Here is a 17,646-nt window from a genome sequence, read left to right on the forward strand (position 1 = left end):
TTTTTATTTTTTTATAAAAAAAATTATTATAAAAAAGAATATATATATATGTATATATATTAATTTGTCTATTCATTCTGTTTAAAACAATGGGTTTTTTTTCTTCATAGTTGCAGATAAAAAAAATTATAAAATTTGGATTACGTCATATAATATGACGACAGACATGCAACGCTTCGTTCGAATACTTCAATAGAAGCTTCGAATGTTAAAAAGTGACATTCGGTACAACAGCCCTATATGATCCATACAGTCTTACCTCCCTACAGTGGGTTTGGCTGTACTTGTCATGTTTACCCCCCTACAGTGTACTGTACTTTATTCCCTACAGTGGGTTTGGCTGTACTTGTCATGTTTACCCCCCTACAGTGTACTGTACTTTATTCCCTACAGTGGGTTTGGCTGTACTTGTCATGTTCACCTCCCTACAGTGTACTGTACTTTATTCCCTACAGTGGGTTTGGCTGTACTTGTCATGTTCACCTCCCTACAGTGTTCTGTACTTTATTCCCTCAAAATGTCGTCCGTTTGCTGTGCGTCAATATTATGCCTGTTTCATTGGTCAGCCTCTCGTATCTCCTCTTCACAGGCGAGCGTTCATCTCTGCTGGTCTCTCTCTCTCTCGCTCTCTCTCTCGCTCGATCACGACCGTCTCTTTCCTCGGACGAAGGCATCCGAGTGAAAGAAGCCGGGCGATGTTGTTCAGTGGTGAGGGACGCAGACTGTGTGTCGTGCTCCAGGGGTCAGCAGGGGTCAGCAGCACCTACTCTACTCCTGCAGGGTGCTCTTGGAGGTCAGGGGTCAGCAGGGGTGGGCAGCACCTACTCCTGCAGGATGCTCTTGGAGGTCAGGGGTCAGCAGCACCTACTCCTGCAGGGTGCTCTTGGAGGTCAGGGGTCAGCAGGGGTCAGCAGCACCTACTCCTGCAGGGTGCTCTTGGAGGTCAGGGGTCGGCAGCACCTACTCCTGCAGGGTGCTCTTGGAGGTCAGGGGTCAGCAGCACCTACTCCTGCAGGGTGCTCTTGGAGGTCAGGGGTCAGCAGGGGTCAGCAGCACCTACTCCTGCAGGGTGCTCTTGGAGGTGAAGCGCAGTCCCTCCTCCTTCAGCCTCTTCAGCGCCGGGCCGTAGATGTCCTTGGTCATGGGCACCACCAGGCCCTTGGCGGTGATCTCTCCTGCGGAGTCACAGGGCGACGCGTTAGTTAGAACTGGACCATGCCCCACATGCCCCGCCCCCTCTTTTCTCCATCGTCCAATCGACAAACTGGAACATTGAACTACTCTTCTCTTTAAAAATGTTTATCCTAAAACAATTCAAATGTCAGTATAGAATATAGAATAGAAATCCTTTGTTTATCCCCCGAGGGAGAGTCAGCGCTACAGATCGCTCACAGTAAACATTTAGGTCGTCGGAAACAAAAGGCACAAATAAAGAATGGATCTGGCGTTCCTGAAGGCTCGGGCGGAACGTAACGTACGCGGGACGGAACCCGCAGAGTCTGCGTCGCTCACCTGGTGTCACACAAAAGGCTGCTGGTTGACATCGACCTGCATTAAATGTGACACCAATCTGCATTTTACTCTGAACACTCACTCCGTAAAAAATATTTAGTCAGTATGAAAATCAAATGTGATCTGAATAGTGAGATATTTTTTTTTTCTCTTTCTTTTATTCTCTATTCTTTATCACTATTATTATTATTACATTTTTTCTTGTTTAACTGTGGATTGTATGTTTCTTGTATAATGGTATACATTATTATTTGTGTAAATTAGGTTGTACACCGACCATTAAGTAAATACTTGTTAGTTTAGGAATAAGGGGCAGGTAACTATACGATTTATTCTTCTTCCTGCTCCTTTTGTCCATGGAATGATATTTATGATTGTGTAATGAAGAAACTCTGATTGTATGATTCCATGTGGCAAATAAAATCTCTGAACTGAACTGAACTGAACTGAAGTGAGAGTAGGGCAGGCTCATGGTTCTGTGGGTAGGATTGGTCCGGTAAGACTTTGGCAGGTAGATGACGCTCAATTTAGTTTTACTAATCGCTAATCGTCATCCGTTCCAATTAATTATACATTTGGACCTGGTCTTTTTTTCATCATCCGAAGAAACTTGGAGAAGTTTAAATAGCTTTTCTAAATGAAGTGTGTAAAACTGCCCGTTTTATTTAGAAAATCTTGGAAACGGAGAAAACCTTTATTTTGACATCGGTGGACGACGCCGTGACAGAGAGTGTAAACAGCAAGCAAAGGATTGTGGGAAATGTAGTAAACTGGCACAAGAAATGTAGTAAATTGGTACGCGGTGGTACAGTACGCTCGACTACGAAATCTCAAACGACTGCGGACGTACCGCACGAAGTCCGGTCCGCGTACGTTCTCTGCCCGATGTAGTACGTTTCAATGGCATTCCTGGCATGCCGACGCCCCTCCCCTCCCCCTCCCCCTCCCCCCCCCCTTCCCTCGCAGAACTCACCGTCCAGAACCATGCGTGCGGCGATGGCGGCCGGGTAGCCCACGGTCTTGGCCATGGCGCTGAAGCCGTTGGGCTCCCCGTAGACCACCAGGCTGATGTGCTTGGTCTCCAGCTCGCCGGTGGGGTGGCGCAGGCCCACGTCGTTCCTCATGATGATCATGTCGCGCTCACCCTTATCTGGGAGAGGAGGGGTTAACCACAGGAGGGAGCGGTCACACAGGGGTTAAAGAGGAGGGGTTAAACACAGGAGGGAGCGGTCACACAGGGGTTAAAGAGGAGGGGTTAAACACAGGAGGGAGCGGTCACACAGGGGTTAAAGAGGAGGGGTTAAACACAGGAGGGAGCGGTCACACAGGGGTTAAAGAGGAGGGGTTAAACACAGGAGGGAGCGGTCACACAGGGGTTAAAGAGGAGGGGTTAAACACAGGAGGGACCGGTCACACAGGGGTTAAAGAGGAGGGGTTAAACACAGGAGGGAGCGATCACACAGGGGTTAAAGAGGAGGGGTTAAACACAGGAGGGAGCGGTCACACAGGGGTTAAAGAGGAGGGGTTAAACACAGGAGGGAGCGGTCACACAGGGGTTAAAGAGGAGGGGTTAAACACAGGAGAGAGCGGCCACACAGGGGTTAAAGAGGTGGGGTTAAACACAGGAGAGAGCGGTCACACAGGGGTTAAAGAGGAGGGGTTAAACACAGGAGGGAGCGGTCACACAGGGGTTAAAGAGGTGCACCGATACTGCGTCACATATCAGGCTGATAACGGGTTTATAATTATCAGCGTCAAAGAATTTCACCCAAACTAAACCGTAACGTGTCAGAGAGCGTAACGTGTCAGAGAGCGTAACGTGTCAGAGAGCGTAACGTGTCAGAGAGCGTAACATGTCAGAAAGCGTAACATGTCAGAGAGCGTAACATGTCAGAAAGCGTAACATGTCAGAAAGCGTAACGTGTCAGAGAGCGTAACATGTCAGAAAGCGTAACATGTCAGAAAGCGTAACGTGTCAGAGAGCGTAACATGTCAGAAAGCGTAACATGTCAGAGAGCGTAACGTGTCAGAGAGCGTAACGTGTCAGAGAGCGTAACGTGTCAGAGAGCGTAACATGTCAGAGAGCGTAACGTGTCAGAGAGCGTAACATGTCAGAAAGCGTAACATGTCAGAGAGCGTAACATGTCAGAAAGCGTAACATGTCAGAAAGCGTAACGTGTCAGAGAGCGTAACATGTCAGAAAGCGTAACGTGTCAGAAAGCGTAAAGTGTCAGAAAGCGCGGTTTAGTTTGGGTCAAATTCTTTGCTGCTGATAACATAGTGACTTGACCACAACACTGGTGATATAGGCTACTATCACTCAAAGCTGAGGACAAAAGCAGACAAAATAAGTAGACATTTTCACAAATTCACTACTCCGTCCTAAAACAACTTGTCCAATCATAATATTTCAAAGGTGTTGTTACTGTGTGATATCCAGCATTATGACATTATGTACAGCTGGTGTATATACTTGAGTTGACCACACTGTGCACGATTGTACAGCCCTGGCCTATTTTATAATTACATTATACTTCTATTTAAAATTTTGTTTATATTCCATTTTATTTTGATTCTACCTTAATTGTCTGTCCGTTAATGTCGCACCAAACGACCAAATCAAATTCCTTGTATGTGTTTAAACTACTTGGCAATAAAGACTTTTTTTTTCTTCACTTTTTCTCCTCCTGTTTTTCTGTATTTTCCTCCCATCCCAATTTAGTCGTTATGCCAATTCCCCCCTCCCCTTCCTCGTTGTTGCATGCATGTGCCCCCCACTGGTCGGTCTAGGGAGCCCTGAAGTCTATCACATGCTTCCTCCGATACATAGGAGACAGCCAGCAGCCTCTTTTCACCTGCCAGCGAGGACTCTCATTGGGTGAGGTGTAACGCCTGGGAGGATCACACTACCCTCACCCAGATCACTCCCTCGCTGTGCAGGCGCCCTGACCGACCTGTAGGAGTCGCTGTTTACAACGACCAGAATACCACCCACCGGCTTCCCTCCCGCTGACTCTGCCAATCGTGTCAGTATGACGGCCGGCCCAAGCCGGAGGCACGGCTGACAGCCGGATTCGATACCAGTGTCTCTGCGGTGGTAGACAGACGCTTAGTCCGCTGTGCCACCCGTTTCTAACCCGAACCCTAACTTACCGAAGGAGAGTCTGGCCTCGAGGTGTTTGGCCACGGCGGCAAGTACCGTCTCCGCCTGAGGCACTGTGTCCTCGCTCAGCATCCCAAACCTGAGGACAGAACACGGAGAAGGCTAAGAGAGAGACCTTTCTCTACAGTCTTCTTCACAGAAAACGTAGAAAGCTAAAAGAGAGACCTTTCTCTAAAGTCGTCTTCACAGAAAACGGAGAGCTAAGAGAGAGACCTTTCTCTAAAGTCTTCTTCACAGAAAACGTAGAAAGCTAAGAGAGAGACCTTTCTCTAAAGTCTTCTTCACAGAAAACGTAGAAAGCTAAGAGAGAGACCTTTCTCTACAGTCTTCTTCACAGAAAACGTAGAAAGCTAAAAGAGAGACCTTTCTCTAAAGTCGTCTTCACAGAAAACGGAGAGAGCTAAAAGAGAGACCTTTCTCTAAAGTCTTCTTCACAGAAAACGTAGAAAGCTAAGAGAGAGAGACCTTTCTCTACAGTCTTCTTCACAGAAAACGTAGAAAGCTAAGAGAGAGACCTTTCTCTAAAGTCTTCTTCACAGAAAACGTAGAAAGCTAAGAGAGAGACCTTTCTCTAAAGTCGTCTTCACAGAAAACATAGAAAGCTAAGAGAGAGACCTTTCTCTAAAGTCTTCTTCACAGAAAACGTAGAAAGCTAAGAGAGAGACCTTTCTCTACAGTCTTCTTCACAGAAAACGTAGAAAGCTAAAAGAGAGACCTTTCTCTAAAGTCGTCTTCACAGAAAACGTAGGAAGCTAAGAGAGAGACCTTTCTCTAAAGTCGTCTTCACAGAAAACAGAGAGAGCTAAAAGAGAGACCTTTCTCTAAAGTCTTCTTCACAGAAAACGTAGAAAGCTAAGAGAGAGAGACCTTTCTCTACAGTCTTCTTCACAGAAAACGTAGAAAGCTAAGAGAGAGACCTTTCTCTAAAGTCTTCTTCACAGAAAACGTAGAAAGCTAAGAGAGAGACCTTTCTCTACAGTCTTCTTCACAGAAAACGTAGAAAGCTAAGAGAGAGACCTTTCTCTACAGTCTTATTCACAGAAAACGTAGAAAGCTAAAAGAGAGACCTTTCTCTAAAGTCGTCTTCACAGAAAACGGAGAGAGCTAAAAGAGAGACCTTTCTCTAAAGTCTTCTTCACAGAAAACGTAGAAAGCTAAGAGAGAGAGACCTTTCTCTACAGTCTTCTTCACAGAAAACGTAGAAAGCTAAGAGAGAGACCTTTCTCTAAAGTCTTCTTCACAGAAAACGTAGAAAGCTAAGAGAGAGACCTTTCTCTAAAGTCGTCTTCACAGAAAACATAGAAAGCTAAGAGAGAGACCTTTCTCTAAAGTCTTCTTCACAGAAAACGTAGAAAGCTAAGAGAGAGACCTTTCTCTACAGTCTTCTTCACAGAAAACGTAGAAAGCTAAAAGAGAGACCTTTCTCTAAAGTCGTCTTCACAGAAAACGTAGGAAGCTAAGAGAGAGACCTTTCTCTAAAGTCGTCTTCACAGAAAACAGAGAGAGCTAAAAGAGAGACCTTTCTCTAAAGTCTTCTTCACAGAAAACGTAGAAAGCTAAGAGAGAGAGACCTTTCTCTACAGTCTTCTTCACAGAAAACGTAGAAAGCTAAGAGAGAGACCTTTCTCTAAAGTCTTCTTCACAGAAAACGTAGAAAGCTAAGAGAGAGACCTTTCTCTAAAGTCGTCTTCACAGAAAACATAGAAAGCTAAGAGAGAGACCTTTCTCTAAAGTCTTCTTCACAGAAAACGTAGAAAGCTAAGAGAGAGACCTTTCTCTAAAGTCGTCTTCACAGAAAACGTAGAAAGCTAAGAGAGAGACCTTTCTCTAAAGTCGTCTTCACAGAAAACGTAGAAAGCTAAGAGAGAGACCTTTCTCTAAAGTCTTCTTCACAGAAAACGTAGAAAGCTAAGAGAGAGACCTTTCTCTAAAGTCGTCTTCACAGAAAACGTAGAAAGCCAAGAGAGAGAGACCTTTCTCTAAAGTCTTCTTCACAGAAAACGTAGAAAACTAAGAGAGAGACCTTTCTCTAAAGTCTTCTTCACAGAAAATTTAGGAAACTAAGAGAGAGAACTTTCTCTAAAGTCTTCACAGAAAACGTAGAAAGCTAAGAGAGAGACCTTTCTCTAAAGTCTTCTTCACAGAAAACGTAGAAAGCTAAAAGAGAGAGACCTTTCTCCAAAGTCTTCTTCACAGAAAACGTAGAAAGCTAAAAGAGAGAGACCTTTCTCTAAAGTCTTCTTCACAGAAAACGTAGAAAGCTAAGAGAGAGACCTTTCTCTAAAGTCTTCTTCACAGAAAACGTAGAAAGCTAAGAGAGACCTTTCTCTAAAGTCTTCTTCACAGAAAATGTAGGAAACTAAGAGAGAGAACTTTCTCTAAAGTCTTCACAGAAAACGTAGAAAGCTAAGAGAGAGACCTTTCTCTAAAGTCTTCTTCACAGAAAACGTAGAAAGCTAAAAGAGAGAGACCTTTCTCCAAAGTCTTCTTCACAGAAAACGTAGAAAACTAAAAGAGAGAGACCTTTCTCCAAAGTCTTCTTCACAGAAAACGTAGAAAGCTAAAAGAGAGAGACCTTTCTCTAAAGTCTTCTTCACAGAAAACGTAGAAAGCTAAGAGAGAGACCTTTCTCTAAAGTCTTCTTCACAGAAAACGTAGAAAGCTAAGAGAGACCTTTCTCTAAAGTCTTCTTCACAGAAAACGTAGAAAACTAAGAGAGAGACCTTTCTCTAAAGTCTTCTTCACAGAAAACGTAGAAAGCTAAGAGAGAGACCTTTCTCTAAAGTCGTCTTCACAGAAAACGTAGAAAGCTAAAAGAGACCTTTCTATAAAGTCTTCTTCACAGAAAACGTAGAAAGCTAAAAGAGACCTTTCTCTTCACAGACCAAATGCTTGAAGAATCAATAGAGGTTCCCGTGGTAATAATCAATACCTCTGCAGCAAACAACATACCCTCGATTCAAGTCAAAAGAGACAAGCAGCTCCGTCAGCTTTTCGATAGCGAATTCAATAAATCATTGAATTTTGGCTCCCAAAGCGTGTGCTTTCGTCCTTTTAACCAATACAATTACAATGTTTCCAAAAGGTCACGTTTACAGTTTTGAGGAATTCACTCTTCAATGCCAACATTGCCCTCTTTTCTTCTGTACCGCCAGCGAAAAATAACACTTGAAAGGAACCTTGATCTTGAGACACTTCTACAACGTGATTTAAAGCTGAAGAGAGAACGCTTCACACCTCTCCCCTGTTCACGGAGCCATGAAGCAACCCTGACTGTGTCCTTAGACCCAACACACAGGAAGATAAGCGATAACGGTGTAAAGAAAACGCATCAAATGTCTGTACAGAGGACGAGAGAGGCCGATTAAGTCAGTGCCAGTCTGCTTAGGGGTATAGAATATAATATAATATATGTGCCATGTTGAGGGACAGGGTTAGACTGGGATGGTTCGCTACACAAAGCATATTCAATCTTAAAATGCAAAAGAAAATATCTAACTAGATGTTTTTATCAGTTTTCAAAAAGTGTGTCAGACCATAGCCTAAAAGCAATATAAAAGGAAACGTGTTTACCTTGCACAGGAACTTGAAAAGATCCCCTTCACTCAAAAACATATTTTTCATATTCATACTGCCGGGAGGCGTGACCTTGACTATACAAATAGTTATTTGAGCCTTTTTCACGTTCTTCCGCTGGATAGGTAGAGCTTCTTTGTACTTCCCTGAAATCGGAGTTGCATGTCATTTGTATATTTTGTACTCAAGTTTAACCACCTATTACATTGTATATTGCTGTTGCAAATTACTGTAACATTTTGTACTCTGGTTGGATGCCAAACTTATTTTCCGTTGTATAGTGTATTATAGTGACAATACATTTTAATCTAATCTAATCTAATGTGTGACGTCACTAATAGTTAGATTAACGGTCCAATATGTGGTAACTTGAGACCTTTAGCTTCAGCTACACAGAAAGCTGAACAGGAAGTGTGTTTGTGTTGAAAGAATAATAAGCTGCAGACGTGGAATTGCTGGTAAATATCGATGGGTGCGTATTGCTAATTGGGTAAAGGTGGGTAAAGGTGTAGAGATGCTGCTAAGCCATTTTCAGTCGTTTATTGAACAATTTGGTAGAAGAACATTCAAATTGTTATTCAATATAGAAAATGTTTATAATAATTGGCGCAGTGGGCAAGGCGCTCGCCACTAACGCAGGATACGCTGGGTTCGAGCCCAGCTCTCTGCGTTGCTACCGGCTGGCCGGTCGTTCATACTAACACAATTGGCAAGTGTTAGGGGTGGGAAAGCCGGTGGGTGGGGATTGGACGTTGTGGACAGCGACTCCTACAGGTCGGTTTGGTGACGCCGGTGCGACGGAAGCAGGAAGTATCGGGGGCAGCGTGAGCCTCCCACGCGTTACTCCTCGCCGCTGAGAGATCGAGCTGCTGCGGTGAAAAGATGCGACAGGCTGCCTCCTCGTGTACCGGAGGGGACACGTGATGCAAGGCTTCTGTCCTCACTACAGCCGACCTGTGGGAGGCGTGGCCTAACAACGTTCAAGACAGGGGAGGGAAGAATTGGATAATACGAAATTGGGATGGGAGAAAAATAGAAAACGGGGACAAAAAGTGGACACATTTTTTTTTAAATGTTAAAAATAGGCGGCTGGGTGGCGCAGCGGACATTGCGCTCGTCACCAACGCAAGAGACACCGGTCTGGAATCCGGCTGTCAGCGTTGCCTCTGGCTTGGGCCGGCCGTCATACTGACTCAATTGGCAGAGTTAGCGGGAGGGAAGTCGATGGGTGGTAATCTGGACGTTGTAAACAGCGACTCCTACAGGTCGGTCAGGGCGCCTGCACAGCAGAAACAGGCAAATGGCGGGGGCAGTGTGACCTCTCCCACACGTTACTCCTCGCCAAATGAGAAAGGGTCAACATACCCTAGAGGGAGGCTCTGCGTTATCCCACCCTAATGAGTGACTCAATATTTGTTTTAACAATGATTTACATCTATTTATGCTGAAACAGACAGGTATTTCATTATTCCGCATCAGGCTTGGGTGTGAAGAGGCGGCTAAGTGTAATAATGATATTCTGTTCATTCATTCATTAACCAACGTATTGTCATTACCTGCCTATTCTGTCTATTGTATGCAAATGTTACTGCCATGAAGCACTTTGGGCTGCAATTCTTGTAAGAAAGGCACTATACAAATAGTTTATTATCATTGCAATTATGTTTAAAAACCACTTCGGGAGAAGTGTTAGTTGGACAATGCCTAGGCATTCATTGTGCTAAGCTAGGCTAACGTGCAGCCAGATAGCTTTCTACTGAACGCCCAGATCTATCTTCTTGTCTCTCTCTGGAGAAGACGGTAAGCTAATTTCCCAAAATGTTGGCGTGTTCCTTTAACCCTTTCACTGCCACACAACAGCCGGTTGTGTGATGGTAAAGGGATAACCTTCTGTCGTGTGGCAGTGAAAGGGTTAACCTTTTGTCGTGTGGCAGTGAAAGTCAAGTCAAGTCAAGTCAAGAGTTTTAATTGTCACGGCATACAGGTATACAATGAAATGCGGGTGGTCTTGCCCGCAACGATGTGCAATACAGTGGTACATATAATAGAATCAAAAGAAGAAACAACATTGTGCAGTAACAGATAGCAGGTAACATGGAGTGACATCTCGGTATCTGTACATAGTTATTTACAGCGCATGTGTGACATGCTAGTTAGCTTTGGTAGTGCAATACACTGTTCCTGTTATTCTAATTTAAAGTGACCTTTCCTTTGGCCATAAGTGTGCGTGTGTGCGACATGAGTGTGTGCCCGCTCATGTTAAAGTGTTAAGTGGCTGCTCGTGTGTGAGCGTGCACAGTGTGCGTGTCGTGTGTGTGTTCATGTGTGCTTGTGTGTGGACAGTTCAATGTTCTGAGCACTCAATGTACATTGTTCATGGCTCTGATGGCCTGGGGGAAGAAGCTGAGCCTAAACCGCTCTGTCCTAGTAGCTGAGATTTGCAGGCGTCTGCCTGACCTCAGCAGCTGAAACAGGCTGTTATTGGGGTGGTGAGGGTCTTTCATTATCCTGCAGGCTCTGGATTTGCACCTCTTGTTGTATAGAACCTGCAGGGGGGGTAGTGCAATACCCGTGGTACGCTCGGCTGAGCGCACCACTTTCTGTAGGGCCTTCTTGTCCTGTGCCGTGCTGTTTCCATACCAGGCAGTGATGTTTCCGGTCAGGATGCTCTCTACAGCTCCTGAGTAGAAGGACTGGAGTATCTTCCCCGATACTCTGAACTTCCTTAACTGTCTCAGGTGGTAGAGACGCTGTTTCGCCTTCTTTACTACTGTGCTTATGTGTGTTGACCATGTCAGGTCCTCTGAGATGTGGACCCCCAGGTACTTGAAGCTGCTCACCCTGTCCACGGTAGCCCCGTTTATCATCAGTGGTGTGTGTGTCCCCTGCTGTCCTCTCCTATAATCCACGATCAGTTCCTTGGTTTTGCCAATGTTCAGGAGCAGGCTGTTGTCCTGGCACCAGCGTTCCAGTACCTCCACCTCCTCCCGGTAGGCCTTCTCGTCGTTGTCCGAGATCAGCCCCACCACCACCGTGTCATCTGCGAACTTCACTATGGAGTTGGAGCTGAACTTGGCCACACAGTCGTGTGTGTAGAGTGAGTACAGCAGGGGGCTCAGAACACAGCCCTGGGGGGACCCGATGCTCAGGGTGATGGTGTTGGAGGTCTGACCCCCCACCCTGACCGCCTGGGGTCTTTCGCTCAGAAAGTCCAGTACCCAGGCGCTCAGGGCGGAGCTCAGACCTAGCTCGATCAGCTTGTCCACCAGTCTGGTGGGGACTATGGTGTTGAACGCTGAGCTGTAGTCAATGAACAACAGTCTCACATAGCCCCCCTTCTGACGGTCAAGGTGCGAGAGGGTGCTGTGCAGTACCTGGGAGACCGCGTCGTCGGTGGACCTGTTTGTCCTGTATGCAAATTGCATAGGGTCCATATCACTGGGGAGGGAGGCACAAATGTGGTCCTTGACCAGCCTCTCGAAACATTTCATGACCACAGAGGTGAGTGCCACCGGTCTGTAGTCATTTGGACATGCTGGGGAGGGTTTCTTCGGCACAGGGATGATGGTAGACCTCTTGAAGCAGGCAGGGACCACTGACTCCGCCAGTGATTGATTAAATATGACGGTGAACACAGGGGCCAGCTGGTTGGCACAGGTCTTGAGTATACGTCCTGTTATGCCATCTGGGCCAGCAGCCTTCCTGGTGTTCACCTGCATAAATGCTCTTCTCACACTGTGTTCCGACAACGAGAGAGCGTCCCCCCCCCCCTCGCGGTTGCCCCCCCCCCTCCACAACAGCCGGCGCGCCAGTGACGTCACTAGCCGGAGAGCCAGCAGCGCCACTGTCTACACCAAACCGAGCGTAGAAGGTGTTGAGCTTGTCCGCGAGGGAGGCGTCGTCGCTCCCCATTGACGGGGCGCTGACTTTATAGTCAGTTATTGACTTCAGTCCCTGCCATAATCCTCTTGTGTCGTTTTGTGCCATTTGTGTCTCCAGTTTGTCAGCATATGTCCTCTTAGCAAGTTTGACTGCTTTGCGTAGAGTATAGACTGAAGCCTTATACTCCTCCATGTTTCCTGACTCTCTACCCAGGTTGTAGGCGGTGGTACGAGAGTTCAGAGCTGCTCTAATAGTGCTATCCACCCACGGTTTCTGGTTTGGGAAAATCCGCACCGTTTTCCTGAGGACAATACCATCAGCTATTGTTGTTATATAGCACACCACTATGTCTGCTAATTCACTGACGTCACTGGCACTTCCTATGAACATATCCCAGTCCGTGTCTGCAAGCACGTCCTTGAGCGTGGCCTCTGATTCGTCGGTCCACTTCTTAGTCTCACGTGACACGACGGCGTCACGTGATCTCTGTTGATATGCCGGAAATAACAAGATGGAGTCATGATCGCTCGAGCTTGTGGACCCCGTTAATGGCGGAGCGGCTACTGCCTTGTAACCCGCTTTGAACGGGGAATAGCAGTGGTCGAGTGTGTTCTTCCCTCTGGTGGAGCAAGCGATGTGTTGGAAAAAGGACGGCATCACTTTCTTCAGGTTGGCCTGGTTGAAATCGCCGGCCACTACCATCGCTGCGTCTGGGTGTTTGATCTGGTGTCTGTTGAGATGATCGTGTAATTCGCCCAGCGCTTTGCCCGTGTTCGCGTGTGGGGGAATATACACGGCAGTCATGACGACTGCTGTGAACTCCCTCGGGAGGTGAAACGGACGACATAGGATAGAAAGATGTTCCAAGTCCGGCGAACACGAGTTTGAGAGGACCTGCACCCCCTCGGGATTAACCCAGGAATTGTTCGTGATGAGGCAGACTCCGCCGCCGATGGTCTTTCCTGAGCCAGCGTTGCGATCTGCACGTAAGACTGTGAAGGCATCCGAGGGAGAGACGCTTTTGTCTGGGGTCGTCGACGTGAGCCATGTCTCTGTGAGACATATAATGTTGATGTCTCTCATCTCCCGTTGAAACCGGACCCTCGCTCTCAGATCATCCATCCTACCCTCCAACGAACGGGCATTCGCCAGAAAGATGGATGGAATTGCTGGGCGGTAAGCAGCTCTTTTTAGTCTCAATCTGATACCTCCACGTCTTCCTCTGTGTCTTCTCCTGCCGTCGCCTTTGTTCTTTTCTTTGCCGCCATTCTCCCGTCTGATTTCTGCTGGCCATTCTAGGTCAAAAGTGTCTCCAAACTCCTCTTTGAGCCCGGGGTTCAGGTCCATAAGTGTCTGACGGTCGTATGACGTACCCGCCAGTGTTGCTTTAAATAAAAAAGTAGCAAAAACAAACATAATAGCTAAAAGTGAGTACATCGTTGCGGAGCTAAAACCAGAGGCGTCTGACCAGGGTCGCGTCCTCTTGAAGGGTTAATTAAGCTACACCGTTACTATCCACGCCATCACCAGCTGACGGATGGAATTGTTATGCTTTAGCGCTGCTTTTTCTCGCGCCGTCATATTATTGAGCAGGGTATTCCGATATCACTGCTACGCCTTCTCAGTTCAGTTTCACAACATTGCACACCAGTCACCTTCTTATGTTTCTATAAAGTACACGTTTGGCAACCTGCTAATGACGGTGTGATGGCACACGAGGTAAGGTCTCTAGATACACACATCCCGTCTGGAACACATCTGGAACACAGTGGACTAGTGTTACCGAGTCCTTAAAAAAACCTTCCGCTCTCACCATCTCAGGGTGTCCATCTTGGAGTCGTCCTTTCCGATGCGCTCGTACACGGCTTCCTCGAACGTGTCGTTGGAGACGGACGGGGACAGTCCCACTTGCTTACAGATGAGCTCTTTCTGCATCACATGGGGACAGCAGAGTATATGGTCAGTGTGCCTCCGCAGGTGTATACTCACTTTCACTGGTGTACACTAACCGGCTGAGGTGTTCTCATTGATGGTCATCCGACTGGCGTCCCACAAGGCTCATCCCCGGGCCCACTTCCATTTCTACACTTCTCTCCAGTGGATATGCAGCTGTATACCATATTTAGATCATTAATAATATATCAATAAATACAGTGCGGTGTATTGTGAAGTTCATGGACTTTCTCATCCTTGTTACGTTACACTTTGTTACACATATATATACAGTAAAGTGTTATTTGCGTGTGATGTGATATTTCATTCCTCAACTCTGGAAGTTAATAAATATTTCTCAAGGTTAATAATGGACACAGGCTTCACTACTCACCCAGGAAACAGGAGCCAGGGGCAGGGCTCGGTCACTACTCACCCAGGAAACAGGAGCCACGCTGGGCTGCAGCATGGGGCAGGGCTCGGTCACTACTCACCCAGGAAACAGGAGCCACGCTGGGCTGCAGCATGGGGCAGGGCTCGGTGTTGATCAGGCCCAACTTTACAAAACCACTCATGGCGTTGGAGAATCCCTGTGGAGAGACGCGCAGTGTGATGGGATCAACACACAACAGATGCCATTGGGAACCAACACGGCGACACCACAGGCCATATTCCCAACATACCGGTAGTCCCAACAAGGTCAGATCGATGCGTTAAAGGGAGAGTACAGATATTTGGAACCCTTGTCCCCATTTGCTATTTACCAGTGATGTAAAAAAATGCAAAAAAAAAAAAACACTGAGGTAATCACGTCTAACATCCCCCCGGACCCTCCGCCTCTCAGGACAGCTGGAGGAGGGGCTCTCCCACTGGTCAGTCATTTTTAGATTGTCTAATAAATTCAATCAATCAATCAATTCACCCAAGTCTGTCAGCTCGCACAGACAGGAATGTGACCCCGTTCCCATTGACCTTGTATTGGTTTATTATGGCAAACTATCCGGAGCTAATATAATAATATGGAGGAACAGAGTGGATTGCGTCGCGAAAGGACTCCACCAATCAACATCATCGTTGTTGACGAGTAAGAAATAGGACTAGGCTTCCAAACAAACTGAACTATCCCTTTAGATGCCAAGATGAGAGATGCCTTTTCTCGGTCCTTGCCGCACAATGGTGGAACGAACTGCCCACCACAGTTAGAAGCGACGAAACCCGTCCAATCTTTCGCCGTCGACTAAAGACGCACTTCTTCAACCATTCAGTTCAGTTCAGTTCAGAGTTTTTATTTGCCACATGGAATCATACAATCATAGTTTCTTCATTACACAATCATAAATAGTCATTCCATGGACAAAAGGAGCAGGAAGAAGAATAAATCTTATAGTTACCTGCCCCTTATTCCTAAACTAACAAGTATTTACTTAATGGTCGGCGTACAACCTAATTTACACAAATAATCATTTATACCATTATAAAAGAAACACACAATCCACAGTTAAACAAGAAATTAAATAATAATAAAGAATAAAAGAAAGAGAAGAAAAAAAAGAAAATATCTCACTATTCAGATCATATTTGATTTTCATCAAATTTTTTGATTTTTTTTAAATTTATAAACACTATTACATCCCTTAAGCTCGCTATGGAGAGAATTCCACAACTTTACACCAATAACTGAAGGACACATCTGTTTAAGTGTGGTACGTGCAAACTGATGTTTAAAATTATCTGAAATAGAAAACATTGTCCTAATAAACTAACCTACACTGCAGCACTAGAGTCTGAACACTTTGAGGAACATTGTTACTCAGCTGATAAGAGTTGTACCCTTCCTTCCTTCCTGATGACTTGTCGTACAGAACTTGTAAGTCGCTTTGGATAAAAGCGTTCAGCTGAATGACTCACCTTGAAGCGCAGCGTGCCTCTGATGAGCGTGTGCGCTGACTGGATGCCGTAGGGCTCGGAGTACGTGGTGCTGTCGCGGTTGGGGAAGCCCTCCAGGTTGAAGCCGGGCAGGAAGTCCATGGGCGACGTGGACTCCATGAGGGAGCCCCCTGCTGGGATGCTGACCACCTGCGGCAGGGAGGAGGACGGGCGTCTCAAGTTCAAGTTTCAAGTTGGTTTATTATATGATGTCACAACAAAATACAGAATACTTTATATGAAATGCTTATTTCTGAACGAGCCCCTGAGAGTGTGCTGCTGCTACATACAGTAGAAAAGAAAGTAAGTAAAGTCAATTATACATAATATTAGGGATGGGCATTTTTAAGAAAAATCCAGATCGATTGATCGCATGCTATACTCGAGTGATCGTGTATTACTCGAAAAGAAAAAACTAAAACAAAATTATTTTTGAATATAATTATTATTATATATATATATACTTTTTTTACTTAATTTTTTTCATTCACGTATATGTTTAAGGAAACCAACAAACAGTTTTAATCTTACACATACATGTGAAACAAATATGTAAAAAAAAAAATTTTTAAGATTTTTTTTTCATAAAAATTATTACCGTAATTTTCTGACTATAAGCCGCGGCTTTTCCCCCCATTTTTCGACCCTGCGGCTTATATAACGGTGCAGCTAATCTATGGATTATTACAGCTAACTGGGCGCACTCCCTCAGCTCTGTGACCGTCAGATCAGACTCCTAAATCTGCTGCAGCAGTGCACACCTTGCCCCTCCTCCTCCCCCTCACAGACCCACGTCAACAAACCATTACGGCAGGAGTCTAGTGTATGAGCAGCTCAGGGCTCCTCTTTCAACATAACTGAAGCATTAAACAAAATGACCCAGTCAACGAACTATTCACTTTAGTTTATTAATGCATGAGGCGTTGTCTAATGTTATCTAGCTACTGATAGCTCCTGATATCATCAGTTTGGCATTCGATTTCGCAGGTGCTGGCTAACTGGCTATCGTTCTAAGAGCTAACGTTAGTACCTGGCTGGCGCTGGCTAACTGGCTATCGTTCTGTGAGCTAACGTTAGTACCTGGCTGGCGCTGGCTAACTGGCTATCGTTCTGTGAGCTAACGTTAGTACCTGGCTGGCGCTGGCTAACTGGCTATTGTTCTGTGAGCTAACGTTAGTACCTGGCTGGCGCTGGCTAACTAACGTGGCTATCGTTCTGTGAGCTAACGTTAGTACCTGGCTGGCGCTGGCTAACTGGCTATCGTTCTGTGAGCTAACGTTAGTACCTGGCTGGTGCTGGCTAACTGGCTATCGTTCTGTGAGCTAACGTTAGTACCTGGCTGGCGCTGGCTAACTGGCTATCGTTCTGTGAGCTAACGTTAGTACCTGGCTGGTGCTGGCTAACTGGCTATCGTTCTGAGAGCTAACGTTAGTGCCTGGCTGGCGCTGGCTAACTGGCTATCGTTCTGAGAGCTAACGTTAGTGCCTGGCTGGCGCTGGCTAACTGGCTATCGTTCTGTGAGCTAACGTTAGTGCCTGGCTGGCGCTGGCTAACTGGCTATCGTTCTGTGAGCTAACGTTAGTGCCTGGCTGGCGCTGGCTAACTGGCTATCGTTCTGTGAGCTAACGTTAGTGCCTAGCTGGCGCTGGCTAACT

The 17,646-nt window shown here is 46.1% G+C and overlaps 1 protein-coding gene across 2 annotated transcripts in view; it reads right to left on the reverse strand.

Annotated features, from left to right (window-relative positions):
- Positions 1–435: 435 nt before the first annotated feature.
- Positions 436–17,646, reverse strand: part of aass (aminoadipate-semialdehyde synthase) — a 65,749-nt gene continuing 48,538 nt past the window's right edge. For both annotated transcript variants that reach the window (XM_084334864.1, XM_084334865.1), the window contains exons 19-24: positions 15,974–16,141; positions 14,560–14,655; positions 13,947–14,062; positions 4,666–4,754; positions 2,486–2,662; positions 436–1,175 (exon numbers count right to left, since the gene is read on the reverse strand). In XM_084334864.1, the coding sequence (XP_084190990.1) occupies positions 1,057–1,175; positions 2,486–2,662; positions 4,666–4,754; positions 13,947–14,062; positions 14,560–14,655; positions 15,974–16,141 (765 nt within the window). In that variant the 3' untranslated portion in view covers positions 436–1,056. The remainder of the gene's footprint in view (positions 1,176–2,485; positions 2,663–4,665; positions 4,755–13,946; positions 14,063–14,559; positions 14,656–15,973; positions 16,142–17,646) is intronic.

This window comes from Notolepis coatsorum (genome assembly GCF_963971535.1).
Source record: "Notolepis coatsorum genome assembly, chromosome: 18".
Taxonomy (NCBI): Eukaryota; Metazoa; Chordata; class Actinopteri; order Aulopiformes; family Paralepididae; genus Notolepis; species Notolepis coatsorum.